Here is a 15,278-nt window from a genome sequence, read left to right as displayed (position 1 = left end):
CTAGCCCGGACTTGAACCGGAGACCTTCAGTGTGCCCAGCCCGTCGATGCGACTCAACGAGATGTTAGACTGACGTGATAACCAACTACACCACCAGACCATGTTTGTTGAAAAGGTCGTTGGAAGAGATGACTATGAGGGAGTGTAGCGTTGAGACATGGGGCTAGGGTGCGCGAACGAAATTGCATGTGAGAAGGAGTGGAATGTGTGCGGGCATCGTGAGTGCAAAATTTGGCCGGTGGGGGGTCGACATTTTTGCGGACGGAAGACCGGGGGTGGGTGTGTCAACAGAGGGTTGACATGGGGCCCAGACCAGTCAGGTTCCTGTCATGGCCCGCCATGGCTGTCGTGGCTTGAGGGCTTGATGGGCCGCAACGGTTGCGGATTTGATTGTGAGAGTACGGTATTGTCGTCGATGCATGCATATCCGTAACTGGCCGCCATTGAATGCGATACGTACAAGGGGGAGGGGGGGAAAGATATTGGCTGACCTCCCCTCCAAATCATCTCATCAAACGTATGAGAGAAGGAAACGCCTTGAATAAATACAGAAAGATAATGTACCCCTCCCTAAGAACCTAATCCGTCTGATCGTATGAAGAGTATGCGTACAGTAAGTCAACCGTTGGTGGGGAATCGTGGAGCCTGCCGTGTCTTATACAGGCGGCAAAATGGTGGCTTCGTCGGCGGTGAGCTGAGCTGGTTTGTGGCTGTTTTCGTGTGAGTCCGCTCTCATTAATGCCTGCTCCCACCCGCCCGAGCCATGATCATGAAATCTAAATATCGTAGTGCTTCTCTTTTGAAACCTGTCGTCCCTCAATATCATAAGGAAGCGAGCCCCTCTTGGAATTAAACCCCGTCGTCGTCGTGGTGCGATTACCGAGAATGCCTCACGACAGCCTGCTTATTGGGTGTTGGTTGCGTTCTTGCCCAGTGTGACGCCAAGGCCGACACCGAGCGCGATGGCGATGATGATGAGCACGACGACGAGAAGGCACCACCACTTGAGCTTTCTGCGCCTCCTGGCGTGAGCGTTGGCTGTCTCGACCTGTTCGTTGCCCTTCTGGATGTTCTCGACCGTCTGCTGAGCGTTTTGCTCGGCGGCTTCGACGACAGGCTCCTGGGTTTCGACAAGCGTTGCCATCTCTTGGTAGAGTGTGGCCAGCTCGATAAGTGTCTTTTCGATGCGCTGCAGCTCGTTGTGGCGAGCCCTGACGTTGCCCAGAATGGAGTTGGCTTGGCCTGTCCGGTTTGATTTGAGCTGATTGTGTTGTCAGTACAGATGGCGGAGTGACCGAGGACTTCGGCAAAAAAACAAAAACGAAAACAAAAGCACTCCAAAACTTACCGCTTCCTGGAAAACACCTTCGTTGCCCCAGTCCATCTGCGTCGCCTCCTCGACTTCTGCTTCCGTCGCATCCGGGTGGACAATACGGAACTGACGGGCGATTTGGTCGCGGTAGCGGCGCTGGTAGTCCTGTTCGATCTGCTGATACTTGTTAAGTTCGGCCTTGAACGTGTTCTTCAGCGAGTTGAGCTGGGCGGTCTTGGTCGCGCGCGACCCGTCACGTGTCTTGGCCAGGTCCTTCTCGAGGGCCTTGATGCCGTCCTTGACTGCCGTGTTGCGGAGTTGCGTCGCGGAGACGGCCTGCTCGAGCTGGTAGCTGGCGCTGTTGTCGGGGGCGGCGAGGGAACGCTGGTGCAGCTGGGCGATGTTCTCGATATCAGATGTGAGACCCTGGATCTCCGAGCGCAGGTATTGCACGCGCTGGAGGAAGTCTTGCTGGCTCAAGGTGGTGGGCGCGGGCTGCTCGGCGAACTTGTCGGCCTCCCCGTAAGGCTGCATTTCGTACTGCCCTTGACCATATTGCGGCTGCTACGGAAGTCAGCGTTGGCACGATCAGCGTGAGCCTTCGCGCTGGAGTCGAAAGCAACTGAGAGAGCGACGGACCTGCTGGCTGTCGTATTCATATCCGCTCTCAGCTTGGGGTCCCTGGGCGTAGGGGTTTTGATTATACTGTTGGTACGACATGTTGTGTACAAGCTAGTGCCTATGTGAAAAGAAGCCAGCGCGTTTCGAGCCACGAGGATTGATGGCCGGCCGTGAACGAGGAGGATTGAGTTGGGCCTCTCGTGAGAATGTTATGGTGGTGGTGGTGGTGGTGGTGGTGCCGAAGTGAGGATCTTTCGGCTGATGTTTGGTCGCTGCCAGCTTAAATGACGTTGGATCTCCCAGGCGCTGACGGAGACTGGGAAGTGCTGGAGAGACGCTGAAATGACAGTGAGGACGGACCCAATCAGGCACCTGGACCTGTCTGAGCGGATACACCGGGCGGTGTTTGTGGTTGGATGGAGATGCTGGTGAACGGGGCGCAAGTGGGCAGAGTTGGCCGATCTGCCTTCCGGGGTCCCTGTTGTTTCCCTCTTTTTCCCCTTCTCTTTTCCACTGGGAAAATCTGACGAGTAGGAATCAAATGAACAAGCTTTTTGATGGGAGAATCACGTTTTAATGAAAGCAAGCGGGGTTTGAGGCAGTCCACAGACTCTTGATATTGTTACCAGGACACTTTTGCAAAGCCAGTTTCGGCACACGAGCAATTCGGTCGATGGAAGAGATGGAGTGAAGCGAACACAGGGTCAGTGACATCAGAGCATGTTGCGCCGACGTGCGGGGCGAAGCTTATTGTTATACACCGGACGTATTTTCGTTCTTCTGTCCGTCATGTTGTGTGGTCCGACGGCGGTGGGCAGCGCTGGAACAGCCCGGTAGCCGTTGGCGGGAGGCTGGAACTGCCCCCTTCTCGCACCTGGACCCGAACATGGCTGTTTTCGCTCCGCGGTCGAACAGGTGACGATTGGCAGCTCCGTCAGATGGCAATTGAACGCGACATGGGTTGGGTGGCGGCGGTGATGGCAGGCGTAGTCATCCATACCTCCAAAAATAGCCACCACGAACGAGTTGCACCTACGAATACTTACAATTCTTCTCAATGGCCCGCCTGTCGCCTAGAAATGCGCGAAGCGTCAGACTCAGACGCGCACAACCCAGAAAAGCCCATCGGCTTCGGCTCGTTCGCTGATCTCGCAGCCGGTCCCCGGCACAACGGCTAGGAAGCGTCACCAGTTCGTGGCTGTGCGCACCACCCATTTTCCTCTACCCGGGAAGTCCTAAGCCTTCCATTCCTACTCACCAGCATGCAGTATCGCCCACGTCGCCGCTCTTTTGCCCCTCCCCTGCAAGGCGGCATGTGCGCACCTCCAGTCATTCTATCCATCAGCTATGAGCAGCAGATTGGAAACCAAAAAGCCCGTCCTGGCTTCGTATCCGTATTGCGCGTATATTGTGGCGGGGTCCTTTTCTGCAAGCAGCCCCACTGGAGCCTTCTCGTTTATCTTAGGCTTAACGTATACTCCTCCAAATGTCCACTGCGAAAGATACTGTTTTGCTAGTTGCAACGCGTTTTCGATTGGTTCGCGATGGCTGTCGCAACAAACCTGCGATCGCGGCTTGTCAGCGCTCATTGCCCGCAGGCGCCGTGCCCACTGTCACCCGTAAGCCGAAGCTATTACTAGTCTGCTGACTCACTCCGGCACAATTGAGTAGACATGTTACCCACGTTGAAGATGTTTTCGCAAAGCACCAAATCTATCCTGATGTACTGAGTGACCAATCAACCCTTGTGAGTATTGGAGCAAGCACAATCGGAACCATGCAAAGCTTAATTGACGCCCGTGAACGAGATGTTGACAATTAGTGCCATGGTAGTTTGTTTCAATCACCAGTCTTCAGCCACAACACTGTGGCTTGACTGGTGCTGCTACAGGGGGGTGGGCTGCGCAGGTGGGGGACAGCAATTGGAACATCCCACTTATCGATAAAGAAAAAAGTTTAGGAGCGCCGGCAAACGGCGTATCGTGAATTCAACGTGAACCACACAGCATCCTCAACCAACACCACCCTTTTTACTCCGACCCATCTACCTTTCAGCCTCGACGATTAACGGCGCATAGCGAATCGGGCCTCGACGACTCTTAGCAAAACCGCCCACGATGATTCGCAAACAGGCGCGACAGCGTCGCGATTACCTCTACAGAAAGGCGCAGATTCTGAAGGACGCGGAGACCGGAGAAAAGCGCGCTCAGCTACGTTCTGCGCTCGCTGCTGGAAAGCCACTCGATCCCGAAATTGCACGAGACAAGACGCTTCGCAAGGATTTCCAGTATGACCAGTCCAAGCCAGAGCTAAGCGCCCAGGAGGAGATGGACTTGGACGACGAGTACTCGATGTTGAGCGGTGTCTCAGAGCCCAGAGTTCTTGTGACAACCTCGAGAGACTGTTCCAGCCGTCTTGCTGCATTTTCCAAGGAGATAAGGCTGCTCCTGCCGTATGATGGCCGCATACATCTCTCCTTGATCCCGCCAGGCTAACCCAGACGCATCTAGGACGTCTGTACGCCTCAATCGTGGAAACTTGATTCTCCCAGATTTGGTGCAGTCATGCAAATCTAATGCGCTGACTGACCTCGTACTATTGCACGAACATCGCGGCAATCCGACGGCACTCACAGTTAGTTGCTTCATCCATTGGATCCTTCGTTGGCTCACCATATAACTAGATCAGCCACCTACCGCATGGGCCGACAGTCAGCTTCAGTCTGCACAACGTTGTTCTTCGTAGGTTCACCCTTAGCACGATCGAGCAGTACGGGATTTTCTCGAAGCGGGCCGAATTCTGGCATCGCTATCCGCCAGTCGTCATCTTTTCTCCATACCTGGACAAGTCAGGCCTCAGTCCAATCCAAAGACGAAATTTTGAAAGAGTTGTCACTCAGTGCTCTCTATATCCATTTTACGTCGTGTTTTATTCACAAGCCACTTTACTGGACTGAGAGCACACGAATGGAGCATAGTGCTAGTATTGCGTTATTTACTTCTTGGAGGGTTTCTTTTTTATGTCTTTTTGGCAACATGCTTCTGATCTTGACTACTGGATCCAATTTGGTTCCACGCTAGTTACATCAGCATTCTTTTCAAACCCACTCTCAAGTGAGATTCAAGGAGACCATCGGCTTGCTTTATATGCACTTTCAGACAAAGAGTAATAGCTAACCCCCTGTAGGTCATGACATTCCTGGAAGCATTCGAGGCAGCGTCTCCGAAGCATACCCCCATTTGATCTTTGAGGGCTTCAAGAGGTATGTACCCTCTTGGGATCTTCGTTGACTGTTACTGACCACCCGCTTAGCCGCCTTGGGCAAAGAATAGTAAAGGTGTTGAAGCACCTTTTTCCTCCACGCGACCCAATCTCTAGCAGATCAAAAATTGGGAACAGAGTAGTTACCTTCCTAAACAACGGTAAGATTCCTCAAGGCGCCTTCTAAGCAGGTTGAACCCGTCAAGCTGATTATGTATTGGTGCGGCAGAGGACAGTATCGAAGTCAGACAGTAAGCCACTCCTCGTTTCAAGATCTGACTGGGCCAATACTGACTGACCATGATAGTCACGTTTTCGTCCGAACGTCGTATGACTCCGTCGAGCTTGCCGAGGTTGGACCACGAATGACCATGAGACCCTTTGAGATCCGTGGCGGCACCCTCGACTCGAAGGAAGGAGATGTAGAATGGCATCTCACCCACTACACACGTACTGGCAGGAAGAAGGAGTACTTGTAAGGGTGCGGCGTCGATCAACGGTCGTGCCAGCAGTTCCAGAGGCCCGAAGGTCTTGATCGTATACCGTCAGAACGGTTGACAGACATCGTACAATCGATGGCTTCGCGTGGTTTGTCAGCAGCAACCGCGGAAAGGATCGCTCTATACATCTTCAGAGGTGGCTCTTTGGAGCCAGTAGGGGCTTTCAGCCTTGGAGGTTGTACCTACATCTGCCGTCACCCCTTTGCCTCCGGAGAGGAGCGGCGCCATGAATTGCGTGGTCGTGAGGACGAGACGCGATGGAAGATACAGACATTATGTCGAAGATATCAGAAAATGGACGCAAGGGTTATTCGAAAGAGCAGTTCAGGCCATGTATACCGGGCAGTCTGGCAAGGTGCAGGGGTATATATGTATGCATGAGGAAGAGAAGTGATGGGTCACTTGACGAAGAGTTAAAATGAAGTGTGCATGTTCTACTATGAGCACAGTTGATCGACTCTGAAGTTGTTAATTACCAAGAGTTGTTGTCGTTCGGAACGAGTCAGGAAAGGGGCAGCAGGCAAGAAACTATTTCGCGTTCGCTGAAGCGAAGCTGCATTAAGGGGTGCGTCGTGTAAAATCAAGGGGGGGTGGTTTGAGATCTCCCCATCGCTTCCTCTCACCCCTCCGAGCTGGCCCGCTTATCAGTTGTTGGCCTGCTCGTCACGTGGCGATAAACGCATCCCACCACTGGAAAATGGCTTGCCTTTCGCCGCTTGGGCTTTGCGGTACCAGATCTTGCTACGGATGCTCGACTTCACCACCAGAGACACTTGACCATCCACGATTACGACCGCGACCACAAGACGCTCTTGCTCAGTTGGTGTACCTTGTGGGTTCCAGCATCAAACCCCAATATTCACTCACCGATATGATGTGACCTTTTCTCTTTCCTTATATCTCGAATCCCCTTTCCGTACGACCTGAGCCGACCGAGGCTCTGCGACGCTGAAATATTCGAGAAACGATAAAAAGCTGAAGTAAGTTGCGCATGCCCCTGGCTACGCCGGAGATTTCTCTCCACTTCCACCACTGCTACGTTACAAAACGTGCGCTTTGCCTGTCTTGCGACTATGCACTGACCTTTTCCCCAAAGGGAGATCAGCAGAGACCAGCGGAAGACAGAATATTGCGACAACCAACCCGGAAATTGCGACGATGGAGGGAGCGTTCAACCACCTGGGGAACCACCTCTTAAGTGACTCGGCAGCAGCGATCAAGGCCGGCGCCGACGATTTTACCGGCATCGAACCCGACGATAGTTTCCTCTACGGCAAGTTCGGCGGTCGTGGTGGCCGCCGCCGTGCCGATGACGATGACAACCAAACGGAGCTCTATGACGATGAAGACAACGATAGCTTGACGAGTATGCCCGTTGGGGCCCTGAAGGATTTGAGCCTCGGAAGACCCCAGGAGGAAGATAGGGAGCTCCCTCCCCACGCTTGCGCGTACGTCTTTCCTCGCTTAGTCCGTCCGGTCCGCTTGGCTAATGAAATATCTTCCAGGTACTGTGGGATTCATTCCCCGAGTTCCGTCGTCAAGTGCCTTGGCTGCAACAAATGGTTTTGCAGTGCCCGCGGCAATGCGACTTCTTCCCACATTGTCAACCACTTGGTGAGAGCTCGACACAAAGAGGTTCAACTTCACCCCGAATCCACCCTAGGTGATACCGTGCTGGAGTGCTACAACTGCGGAACTAAGAACGTTTTTCTTCTCGGCTTCATCCCTGCCAAGTCGGATACCGTCGTTGTGCTCCTGTGTCGTCAGCCATGTGCCGCGAACACTTCCTCCAAGGATATGAGCTGGGACACATCTCGATGGCAACCCCTGATTGAGGAGCGAGCTTTTCTGACCTGGCTCGTTGCCACACCGTCCGATGCTGAGCAGCTTCGCGCTCGGCACCTGACACCGCCCATGATCGCGAAGTTGGAGGAGATGTGGAAGGAGAACGCGACTGCGACTGTTGCGGACCTCGAAAAGGCTGCTAGCATCGATGACGACCCACACCCCGTCTTGCTCAAGTACGACGACCCCTATCACTACCAGAACATCTTTGGCCCTCTGGTCAAGATGGAGTCCGACTACGACAAGAAGCTCAAGGAAGCGCAGTCCGAGGACGGTCTCACCGTTCGCTGGGATTACGGACTCAACAACAAGCACCTGGTCAGCTTCGAACTGCACAAGATAGAGTCTGGTGACGTCAAACTGGCTGTTGGCGATGAGATGCGGCTCCGCTACAAGGGCGAGCTCCGTCCGGCCTGGGAGGGAGTCGGCTATGTCATCAAGATCCCCAACAACCAGTCTGACGAAGTCACTCTCGAGCTGCGTAAGGCCGGCAACGAGAAGCAAGTCCCCACTGAGTGTACCCACAACTTCTCGGCAGACTACGTGTGGAAGGCGACGTCGTATGACCGCATGCAGTATGCGATGAAGACCTTCGCCGTGGACGACATGAGTGTCTCGGGATACATCTTCCACAAGCTGCTGGGTCATGATGTCGCGGTTGCGCCGATGAAGACGACCATGCCTAAGAAGTTCAGCGTTCCCGGCCTCCCCGACCTCAACACCAGCCAGATCGCCGCCATCAAGGCCGTACTGTCGACCCCGCTCAGCTTAATCCAGGGCCCTCCGGGTACCGGCAAGACTGTGACTTCGGCAACCATCATTTACCACCTGTGCAAGATGAACAATGGACAAGTCCTTGTTTGTGCCCCGTCCAATGTCGCCGTCGACCAGCTCTGCGAGCGCATTCACCGCACTGGTCTCAAAGTCGTTCGTCTTACAGCCAAATCCCGCGAGGATGTCGAGTCGTCCGTAAGCTTCCTCGCGCTCCATGAGCAGGTCCGTATGAACGACAGCAACGGAGAGCTAGTCAAGCTTGCACAGCTCAAGAGTGAGCTTGGCGAGCTGTCCAGCCAGGACGAGAAGAAGTTCAAGCAGCTCACCAAGGCGGCCGAGAGAGACATCCTTCACAACGCCGACGTTGTCTGCTGCACTTGTGTTGGCGCTGGTGATCCTCGCCTGTCCAAGATGAAGTTCCGCAACGTCCTCATCGATGAGTCGACCCAGTCCGCCGAGCCCGAGTGCATGATTCCTCTTGTCCTTGGGTGTAAGCAGGTTGTCCTTGTGGGCGATCACAAGCAACTGGGCCCTGTCATCATGAACAAGAAGGCCGCGAAGGCAGGTCTCAACCAGTCTCTTTTCGAGCGTCTCGTCAACCTGCGATTGGTGCCTATTCGCCTGAACATACAGTACCGCATGCACCCATGTCTATCGGAGTTCCCTTCCAACATGTTCTACGACGGGTCTCTCCAGAACGGTGTCACGGTCAAGGATCGCGTCCGCCGCGATGTGGACTTCCCTTGGCCCGTCGTTGACATGCCGATGATGTTCTGGTCCAACTTGGGCAATGAGGAAATCTCGGCTTCCGGAACGTCGTACCTGAACCGCACCGAGGCGTCCAACGTGGAGAAGGTTGTCACTCGCTTCTTCAAGGCGGGAGTCAAGCCTCTGGACATCGGCGTCATCACTCCATATGAGGGACAGCGAAGCTACATTGTGAGCACCATGCAGAACACGGGCACATTCAAGAAGGAGAGCTACAAGGAGGTCGAGGTTGCCTCTGTCGACGCCTTCCAGGGTCGTGAGAAGGACTTTATCGTTCTGTCTTGCGTCCGTTCCAATGACAACCAAGGCATCGGTTTCCTTTCGGACCCGCGCCGTCTCAACGTCGCCCTGACTCGTGCTAAGTACGGCCTTGTCATCATCGGTAACCCCAAGGTCCTTTCCAAGCATGAGCTGTGGCACCACCTGCTTGTCCATTTCAAGGACCGCAAGTGCTTGGTCGAGGGACCTTTGACCAACCTGCAGACTTCGCTGTTGCAGTTTGGAAAGCCGAGAACCGCTTACCGCCAAAAGATGAGCCAGCCCCCTCAGTTCAACGCAGGCGGCCCCCCCAACGGCGGCAACCGCTTCAACGGCGCTGGCTCGACGCGCGACTTTGATTCGGGCTCGTTGATGTCGTACATCCCTGACGACGTTTCGTCCATCCACAGCTCCCTGGGTGGCGCCGGCCTGAACACCACTTACCCTCCTATCTTTTCGAGCTTCACGCCCGACCAGTGGCCGGGTCTGCCGGGTGTTCCTGGTACGGGACGGTCCGGCAACAAGAGAGGGGGCCGTGGCACTGAGAGCATTGCGGGCGAGAGTGTTGCCAACTCGGAATACACCGACGCTAGCGCTAGCGTCATCGGCGCCAAGGGTGTTGGTCAAGGTGGTGTCAGCTTGGGCGCCGGTCTTCAAGATGCCATCCACGGCATGCGTCCGGCGTCATACAGTCACAGCGATCGGTTGAAGCACTACGTCGAAAGCGGCGGTCGCATGGGAGCCGGCAACGGCTTCGGCCGACGGTACGACGACGACGAGAAGAGCGTCAGCACCGCGTTCCACAGTCAGATTGGTGGCGGATTCGACTGAGGTCACACGGAGAAGGACAGGGATTTGCTTTTACCAACCCCATAGGTGGTTCACACCTCATCCTCCGAAGGCTTTCAGCTCTCGCCGCACCATGCTCGGTGCCGTACGAAGGAGCAGGCAGTTCATCGCCGCCCAGAAGCGTCTCGGAAGCCCAAACCAAAACCGGCCATGGGGATCCATGTTTTCCATGGCCGAAGCTTCGGCTTCTGACGACAACGACGACGTGCCGCAGGCGGGTCATGGCCCGACCAGCGAGAGCAGCAACCGACGGAGGAGGTCGCTCGCGCGCCCTCAACGGCCCGCAATTCGCAGATTGACAAAGTAGAACGATGTTAGAGCTAGCAAGGAGAGGAGATCAAGGCGGCAGACGAGGGATGACTCACTCGGGTTGAGGGTACGGATCTGGGTCCGGAGAGGCAACTCAGAATGCGGTTGAGCCATACAAGACCCAGTGGTCCTTTACGGCACATGCGGCATTTGCTGTGAGAAGTGGCCGCCGACACAAACGCCATGTATTCCTGTACCCGAGTGCGGGCACTGCGCACCATATAGCCTAGAGTTTTAGCCTCTAGATCAAATCACCGTCTTTATTTGCACGTCGTCCGTTGCCCCCCCTCCCTTCCCCTGATGTTGCGCATGGCATCGGGTGAATGACCTGACCTGTATTATTCGTTGTGCCTTTGCTAGATGCCTGAAATGGTGATGGACCCACCACGTCGGACAAGGGAGTCAATTTTTCGCGCTCGGGCCCACGTTCCTCGCTACGCATGTATGCATAACGATATCCGTACAAGTGTCGGATTCCAACCGAATCGCAGGAAATGCCTTGTTTTCTCGCTGTTTTCACTAATTTAATGCGGACGAGTAGCAGCAGCCAATCCACTGATGGACAGGGGGTAGCGGGCCCGGGAACCCCCACAAACTTTCTAAAATAATGGCGAGAGACCGGGGACACCCTCGTTTCAGCGTGGGAGCCTCACCAATCTTGATACGAGGAGCACAAGGGGGGAGGGGGAAAGTACAGTAGCAGGTCGTGACCCCCGAAAGGACATGTCATGATGCGACACGGCGCCCATCTAATGAGCGGTCGCCGGCCCACCGCTTGACGATCCGTCCGTTTCAATTCCTTGGATGATATGTCCTCATGGAGTGTTTGCATGCTGGTTTTCTGACCGAGAGTCGGAGTCAATGACGGTGTAACGGGCAGCGGTGTCTGATTTACCGTTTGGGTACGGGATACCTGTTTTTAGGTAGCGTATTACAGAGTACACGTGTGAGCATCGACGCCTTGGCTTCTTTTGAGTTTTTGGCAAAGTCGAACCCTCCCCGATTCGATCATTCCCCTGGCGGTCCCTCCACCCCCTGACATCAGCAGCACCAGGGTGTTTGGACCGGTAGAGTCTTAAACCCACGAGAAGTTCTTTCTTGCCAAGTTCTGTCCCAGCGTTGGTTTTCCTTCCTTCGACACGGCCCCCCCTCGTAGGGTGAAGCATCAAACTCATCCACTCCCCCAACCTCGACGAGGAAACGATATGAGTAACCAGCTGTGCCGAGCAATGCTGTCGTTGCCGCCACTTTCTCCTTACTCTGAGCCGCCATCATGATCACCATCCGCCGGCGCCGCCCCGCGAGGCTACCCATCTACCTGGTCATCGCCCTAACGTTGCTATTCCTCTGGCATACCGGCCTTCCCGTTGGCTGGGGCACCGGCGACATCATCTACAACGGCATCCACTACCGCAAGTCGGGCTACGACTGGGGCAGCTTGACCCTCGAATATCCGCTCGAAAAGCCGCTGAGAACCCCGCCGGCTGGCACTCCTCGCGACCTCCCGCAAGTCCAATACGACTTTGACGGGGGCAGCAGCAGCAGCAGCAGCAAGAACAGTCGGGGAGAAAAGAAGAAGAGCAAGAAACTATCCCACGACGAGGACCGCGACCAGGAAAGGGGAAAGCAGATCGAGTCGAGAAGGGCAGCCGTGGTCCACGCCTTCCGACGGAGCTGGGCCAGCTATGTTGACCACGCATGGACGTGGGACGAGCTGACACCTGTGTCTGGCCGTGGCAAGAACACTTTCGGCGGCTGGGCGGCCACCATGGTCGACGGCCTCGACTCGCTGTGGATCATGGGAATGCACGACGACTTCCGCCGCGCTGTTCGCGCCGTCGCCCAACTCGACTGGTCCAACACCACCGAGACCGCCGCCAACATGTTCGAGACGACCATTCGTCATCTGGGTGGTCTCATCGGCGCCTACGACCTGAGCGGCGAGCCGGCCTTGCTGGCCAAGGCCGTGGAGTTGGGCGACATGCTGTACATGGGCTTCGACACCCCGAACCGCATGCCACCCTTTTGGTTCAAGTTCTCGGATGCCAAGTATGGCAGGCAGAAGGTTGGCGAGCGCGAGTCCTCGGCCGCGGGATGCTCGCTGTCCATGGAATTTACCCGCCTATCCCAGCTGACGGGTGACCCGAAATACTACGACGCGACCGAGCGTGTGAAAGAGTTCCTCGTCAAGACGCAGGACAAGAGCAAACTGCCCGGTATGTGGCCCATGTTCATGAACTACCGTGAGGAGAAGGTCGACGACAGCTCCTTCAGCATTGGCGCGCAGGCGGATTCTCTATACGAGTACCTTCCTAAGATGCACGCACTGCTCGGCGGCCTCGACGACGAGTATGAAAAGCTCACCAGTAGCTCGTTCGATGCCATCGACAAGCACATCCTCTTCCGCCCCATCCTGCCCAACGTGACCGACATTCTCGTCCCGGGCAATGCCTTTGCCCACGCGACCTCGGTCGACCTGACGCCCGAGGCCCAGCACCTTGGCTGCTTTGCTGGCGCCATGTACGGCCTCGCCGGCAAGCTTCTGGGCCGGAACTCGTACGTCACTATTGGCGAGAAGATCTCGCGCGGTTGCGCCTGGGCGTACAAGGTGTTCCCCACGGGCATCATGCCCGAGATCATGACGTTCCACCATTGCGCCGAGCCGGACCACGGCGCATGCGAGTGGGACGAGAAGAAACACGGTCGCCCGGGCGTGCCGGGGGGCGTCAAGCAGGTCCGCGACGGCCGTTACATGCTTCGCCCGGAGGCCATTGAGAGCATTTTCTACATGTATCGCATCACGGGTGACGACGAGTGGCGCGACGTCGCCTGGGACATGTTTCAAGCCATCCAGCGCGCGACCGAGACGCCGCTGGCCTACTCGGCCATCGACAACGTCAACGTGCAGCCGGGCGACACGACCAAGACGGACTCGATGGAAAGCTTCTGGTTCGCCGAGACGCTCAAGTACTTCTACCTCATCTTCTCCCCGCCCGACGTCCTCAGCCTCGACGATTGGGTGCTCAACACCGAGGCGCACCCCTTCAAGCGGCCCAAGAGGATGGACCACGTCGAGACCGAGGCCGAGATTCGAGGGCAGTCCAAGTAGAGAGAGAGACATTCTTGTATTGGTCATCAAAGATCATGCACCTAGGCGCATCATGGGCAATTTATAGAGTTTCGTAGCTGTAACTACGAGACACATAGAGAGGGCTTTACCTCGCTGTTTGTATGTGAAATTTCGCATCGTACACTCTTCATACAGAAATCAGACTCGTAGGCTTCATACCAACCATCCACCATTGCTCAGTGTCAATGATGTCTACATGGACTGCCTTTGACTCCAGACCTGCCTGGGTCCTTTCGTCGATCTCCATGTCGTCTTCCCGGCCAGCAACTCGCTACAGCAGGCCCGACTGCATGTGATGAGCTCCCCAACCACCGAAGTGAACGTCCACCTCGTAACAAGGATTCATCACAGTCAACCCAGCAGCCATGGCCCTTTGCCCCCCTTGCAAGGGCCTTTCACGATCTGGCCCTGGGGGTCTGAGGAAGATTCGATGGAATCCCCGCTTCAGTCGACAATCCGTTTAAGACTCGAGCCACTCTGGTGTGTATCCGATTTGGCATCGGGACGATCTGAGAAAGGGCGAGCTGGACAAGGCTGGAGCTCGTTCGCAGTGAGACCCTTTGACGAGTCCCTGACGGCAACGGCGCAGATTCCACGCCTGTGGCGGAAAGGAGGGAGGTAGGGAGAGGAAAGGTCTTCAGTCATCTTCAGCTCCAGAAGGAAGTCTCTCTCTCTTCTGGATTTGGAGGGCACAAGCGGAAGTGACGGCGGGCTGAATCGAAAAAAAGTAACAGGTAGACAAGTTCGTTTGCTGAAGTCGGAATGAGAAAGAGGTTGACTGACTGTAGTGGAACGAACGTCACGCAGCTGTCTCACTATCATACATATGCTTCCCCCGCCTCCTCCCCTACCTTTCGTCAAAATCACGGAATACCACCCTCTGACGGGACCCTGACGAAGACGATGACACACAAATCCTCTGCACACGATCTTCCTCGCCGGACAAGCCCCCCTTGCATGCCTGGGGAGAAAGAAGCAAAATCCCCATTTCATTCTGTGTTTTCAGATTGGCCAAAGTGGCTGCGGCTGCCGCGGGGGCTTGCAGAATATCGAACCCATCCAGCATATATTTCACTCGGTCAGGGGGGGGGGGGAGGACACCTGCATCAGCTCGAGTGTGAAACAAAGGGCTTGGTCGACGTCGAGAACGACGACTAAGACGACCGAGACGACACCGCCGATCTGATTATGCAGCGGCAGGCAACCGAGGAGAAGGAAGGGGGCTCAGGCCCGCCGGGGTTTCTTCCAACCCGGCAGCTCTGAGATCAGCAGCCAGTCCCAGGCCTGCCGGGAGGCCCAGGCGGCCAACAAAACGGCAAGGGGCCCGAAGATTGAGGTGTTTCTTGGGATCTCAATGGGAGGGAAAAAGCAAGCGCTGGCAGCAAGGGCCCTTTCGATCTCATCCTGTCATGTAATCAATCCTATTGTGACCAGGCCAGGTCCGGCACCAGATGACCTGCACCCCCCCCCTTCCTCCCGCTGGGGTTAGAAACCGGCCGGGGTCCTTGTCCCGACGCCGCCGGGCTTTCTTTTGCGCTCACCATCGCACCCAGGACGAGTCCCGCAAGCGTTGTGTGTCGATTGAGAATGTCCCGCTCAACCGAGTCGGAACGAATACACATGGTAGCTCCTTTTTCTTTCTTTTGCAACT

The 15,278-nt window shown here is 55.7% G+C and overlaps 5 protein-coding genes across 5 annotated transcripts; 3 read left to right on the top strand and 2 right to left on the bottom strand.

Annotated features, from left to right (window-relative positions):
- Nucleotides 1-102: 102 nt before the first annotated feature.
- CDEST_13804 (Putative target SNARE coiled-coil domain, syntaxin domain-containing protein) lies at nt 103-2,191 on the bottom strand. The gene is made up of 3 exons (XM_062929960.1): nt 1,952-2,191; nt 1,349-1,876; nt 103-1,261 (listed from the first exon to the last, which is right to left on the bottom strand). Exons 1-3 carry the CDS (start codon nt 2,030-2,032, stop codon nt 905-907), a joined length of 966 nt encoding a protein of 321 aa, XP_062786011.1. The 5' UTR covers nt 2,033-2,191; the 3' UTR covers nt 103-904.
- A 1,729-nt stretch (nt 2,192-3,920) lies between these two features.
- On the top strand, nt 3,921-6,175 carry CDEST_13803 (Putative U3 snoRNP protein/Ribosome production factor 1). The gene is made up of 7 exons (XM_062929959.1): nt 3,921-4,385; nt 4,444-4,567; nt 4,617-4,674; nt 5,120-5,195; nt 5,246-5,355; nt 5,424-5,445; nt 5,502-6,175. The coding sequence occupies exons 1-7, from the start codon at nt 4,051-4,053 to the stop codon at nt 5,671-5,673; spliced, it is 897 nt and encodes a 298-aa protein (XP_062786010.1). The 5' UTR covers nt 3,921-4,050; the 3' UTR covers nt 5,674-6,175.
- A 192-nt stretch (nt 6,176-6,367) lies between these two features.
- Nucleotides 6,368-10,782, top strand: CDEST_13802 (Putative Helicase superfamily 1/2, ATP-binding domain, RNA helicase UPF1, 1B). The gene is made up of 3 exons (XM_062929958.1): nt 6,368-6,674; nt 6,791-7,142; nt 7,200-10,782. Exons 2-3 carry the CDS (start codon nt 6,853-6,855, stop codon nt 10,168-10,170), a joined length of 3,261 nt encoding a protein of 1,086 aa, XP_062786009.1. The 5' UTR covers nt 6,368-6,674; nt 6,791-6,852; the 3' UTR covers nt 10,171-10,782.
- A 674-nt stretch (nt 10,783-11,456) lies between these two features.
- On the top strand, nt 11,457-14,037 carry CDEST_13801 (Putative glycoside hydrolase family 47, six-hairpin glycosidase-like superfamily). The gene has a single exon (XM_062929957.1). It carries the CDS (start codon nt 11,771-11,773, stop codon nt 13,604-13,606), a length of 1,836 nt encoding a protein of 611 aa, XP_062786008.1. The 5' UTR covers nt 11,457-11,770; the 3' UTR covers nt 13,607-14,037.
- Nucleotide 14,038: 1 nt separating this feature from the next.
- CDEST_13800 (uncharacterized protein) lies at nt 14,039-14,449 on the bottom strand (the record flags this gene model as incomplete). Its single annotated transcript, XM_062929956.1, has 1 exon — nt 14,039-14,449. One exon carries the CDS (start codon nt 14,447-14,449, stop codon nt 14,072-14,074), a length of 378 nt encoding a protein of 125 aa, XP_062786007.1. The 3' UTR covers nt 14,039-14,071.
- Between the last annotated feature and the right edge of the window lie 829 nt (nt 14,450-15,278).

This window comes from Colletotrichum destructivum, chromosome 9, assembly GCF_034447905.1.
Source record: "Colletotrichum destructivum chromosome 9, complete sequence".
Taxonomy (NCBI): Eukaryota; Fungi; Ascomycota; class Sordariomycetes; order Glomerellales; family Glomerellaceae; genus Colletotrichum; species Colletotrichum destructivum.
The sequence above is the reverse complement of the archived record's forward strand: the minus strand, read 5'-3'. Positions and strand labels throughout refer to the sequence as shown.

Excerpts from the sequence above, each read along its gene's own strand:
- CDEST_13804 (XM_062929960.1), bottom strand. The coding sequence starts at position 2,032 with ATGTCGTACCAACAGTATAATCAAAACCCCTACGCCCAGGGACCCCAA. Across the intron at positions 1,877-1,951 it reads ATGAATACGACAGCCAGCAG|CAGCCGCAATATGGTCAAGG; the intron begins GTCCGTCGCTCT and ends TGACTTCCGTAG. Across the intron at positions 1,262-1,348 it reads AAGGTGTTTTCCAGGAAGCG|CTCAAATCAAACCGGACAGG; the intron begins GTAAGTTTTGGA and ends CAACACAATCAG.
- CDEST_13803 (XM_062929959.1), top strand. The coding sequence starts at position 4,051 with ATGATTCGCAAACAGGCGCGACAGCGTCGCGATTACCTCTACAGAAAG. Across the intron at positions 5,196-5,245 it reads ATCTTTGAGGGCTTCAAGAG|CCGCCTTGGGCAAAGAATAG; the intron begins GTATGTACCCTC and ends CCACCCGCTTAG. Across the intron at positions 5,446-5,501 it reads GACAGTATCGAAGTCAGACA|TCACGTTTTCGTCCGAACGT; the intron begins GTAAGCCACTCC and ends TGACCATGATAG.
- CDEST_13802 (XM_062929958.1), top strand. The coding sequence starts at position 6,853 with ATGGAGGGAGCGTTCAACCACCTGGGGAACCACCTCTTAAGTGACTCG. Across the intron at positions 7,143-7,199 it reads CTCCCTCCCCACGCTTGCGC|GTACTGTGGGATTCATTCCC; the intron begins GTACGTCTTTCC and ends AATATCTTCCAG.
- CDEST_13801 (XM_062929957.1), top strand. The coding sequence starts at position 11,771 with ATGATCACCATCCGCCGGCGCCGCCCCGCGAGGCTACCCATCTACCTG.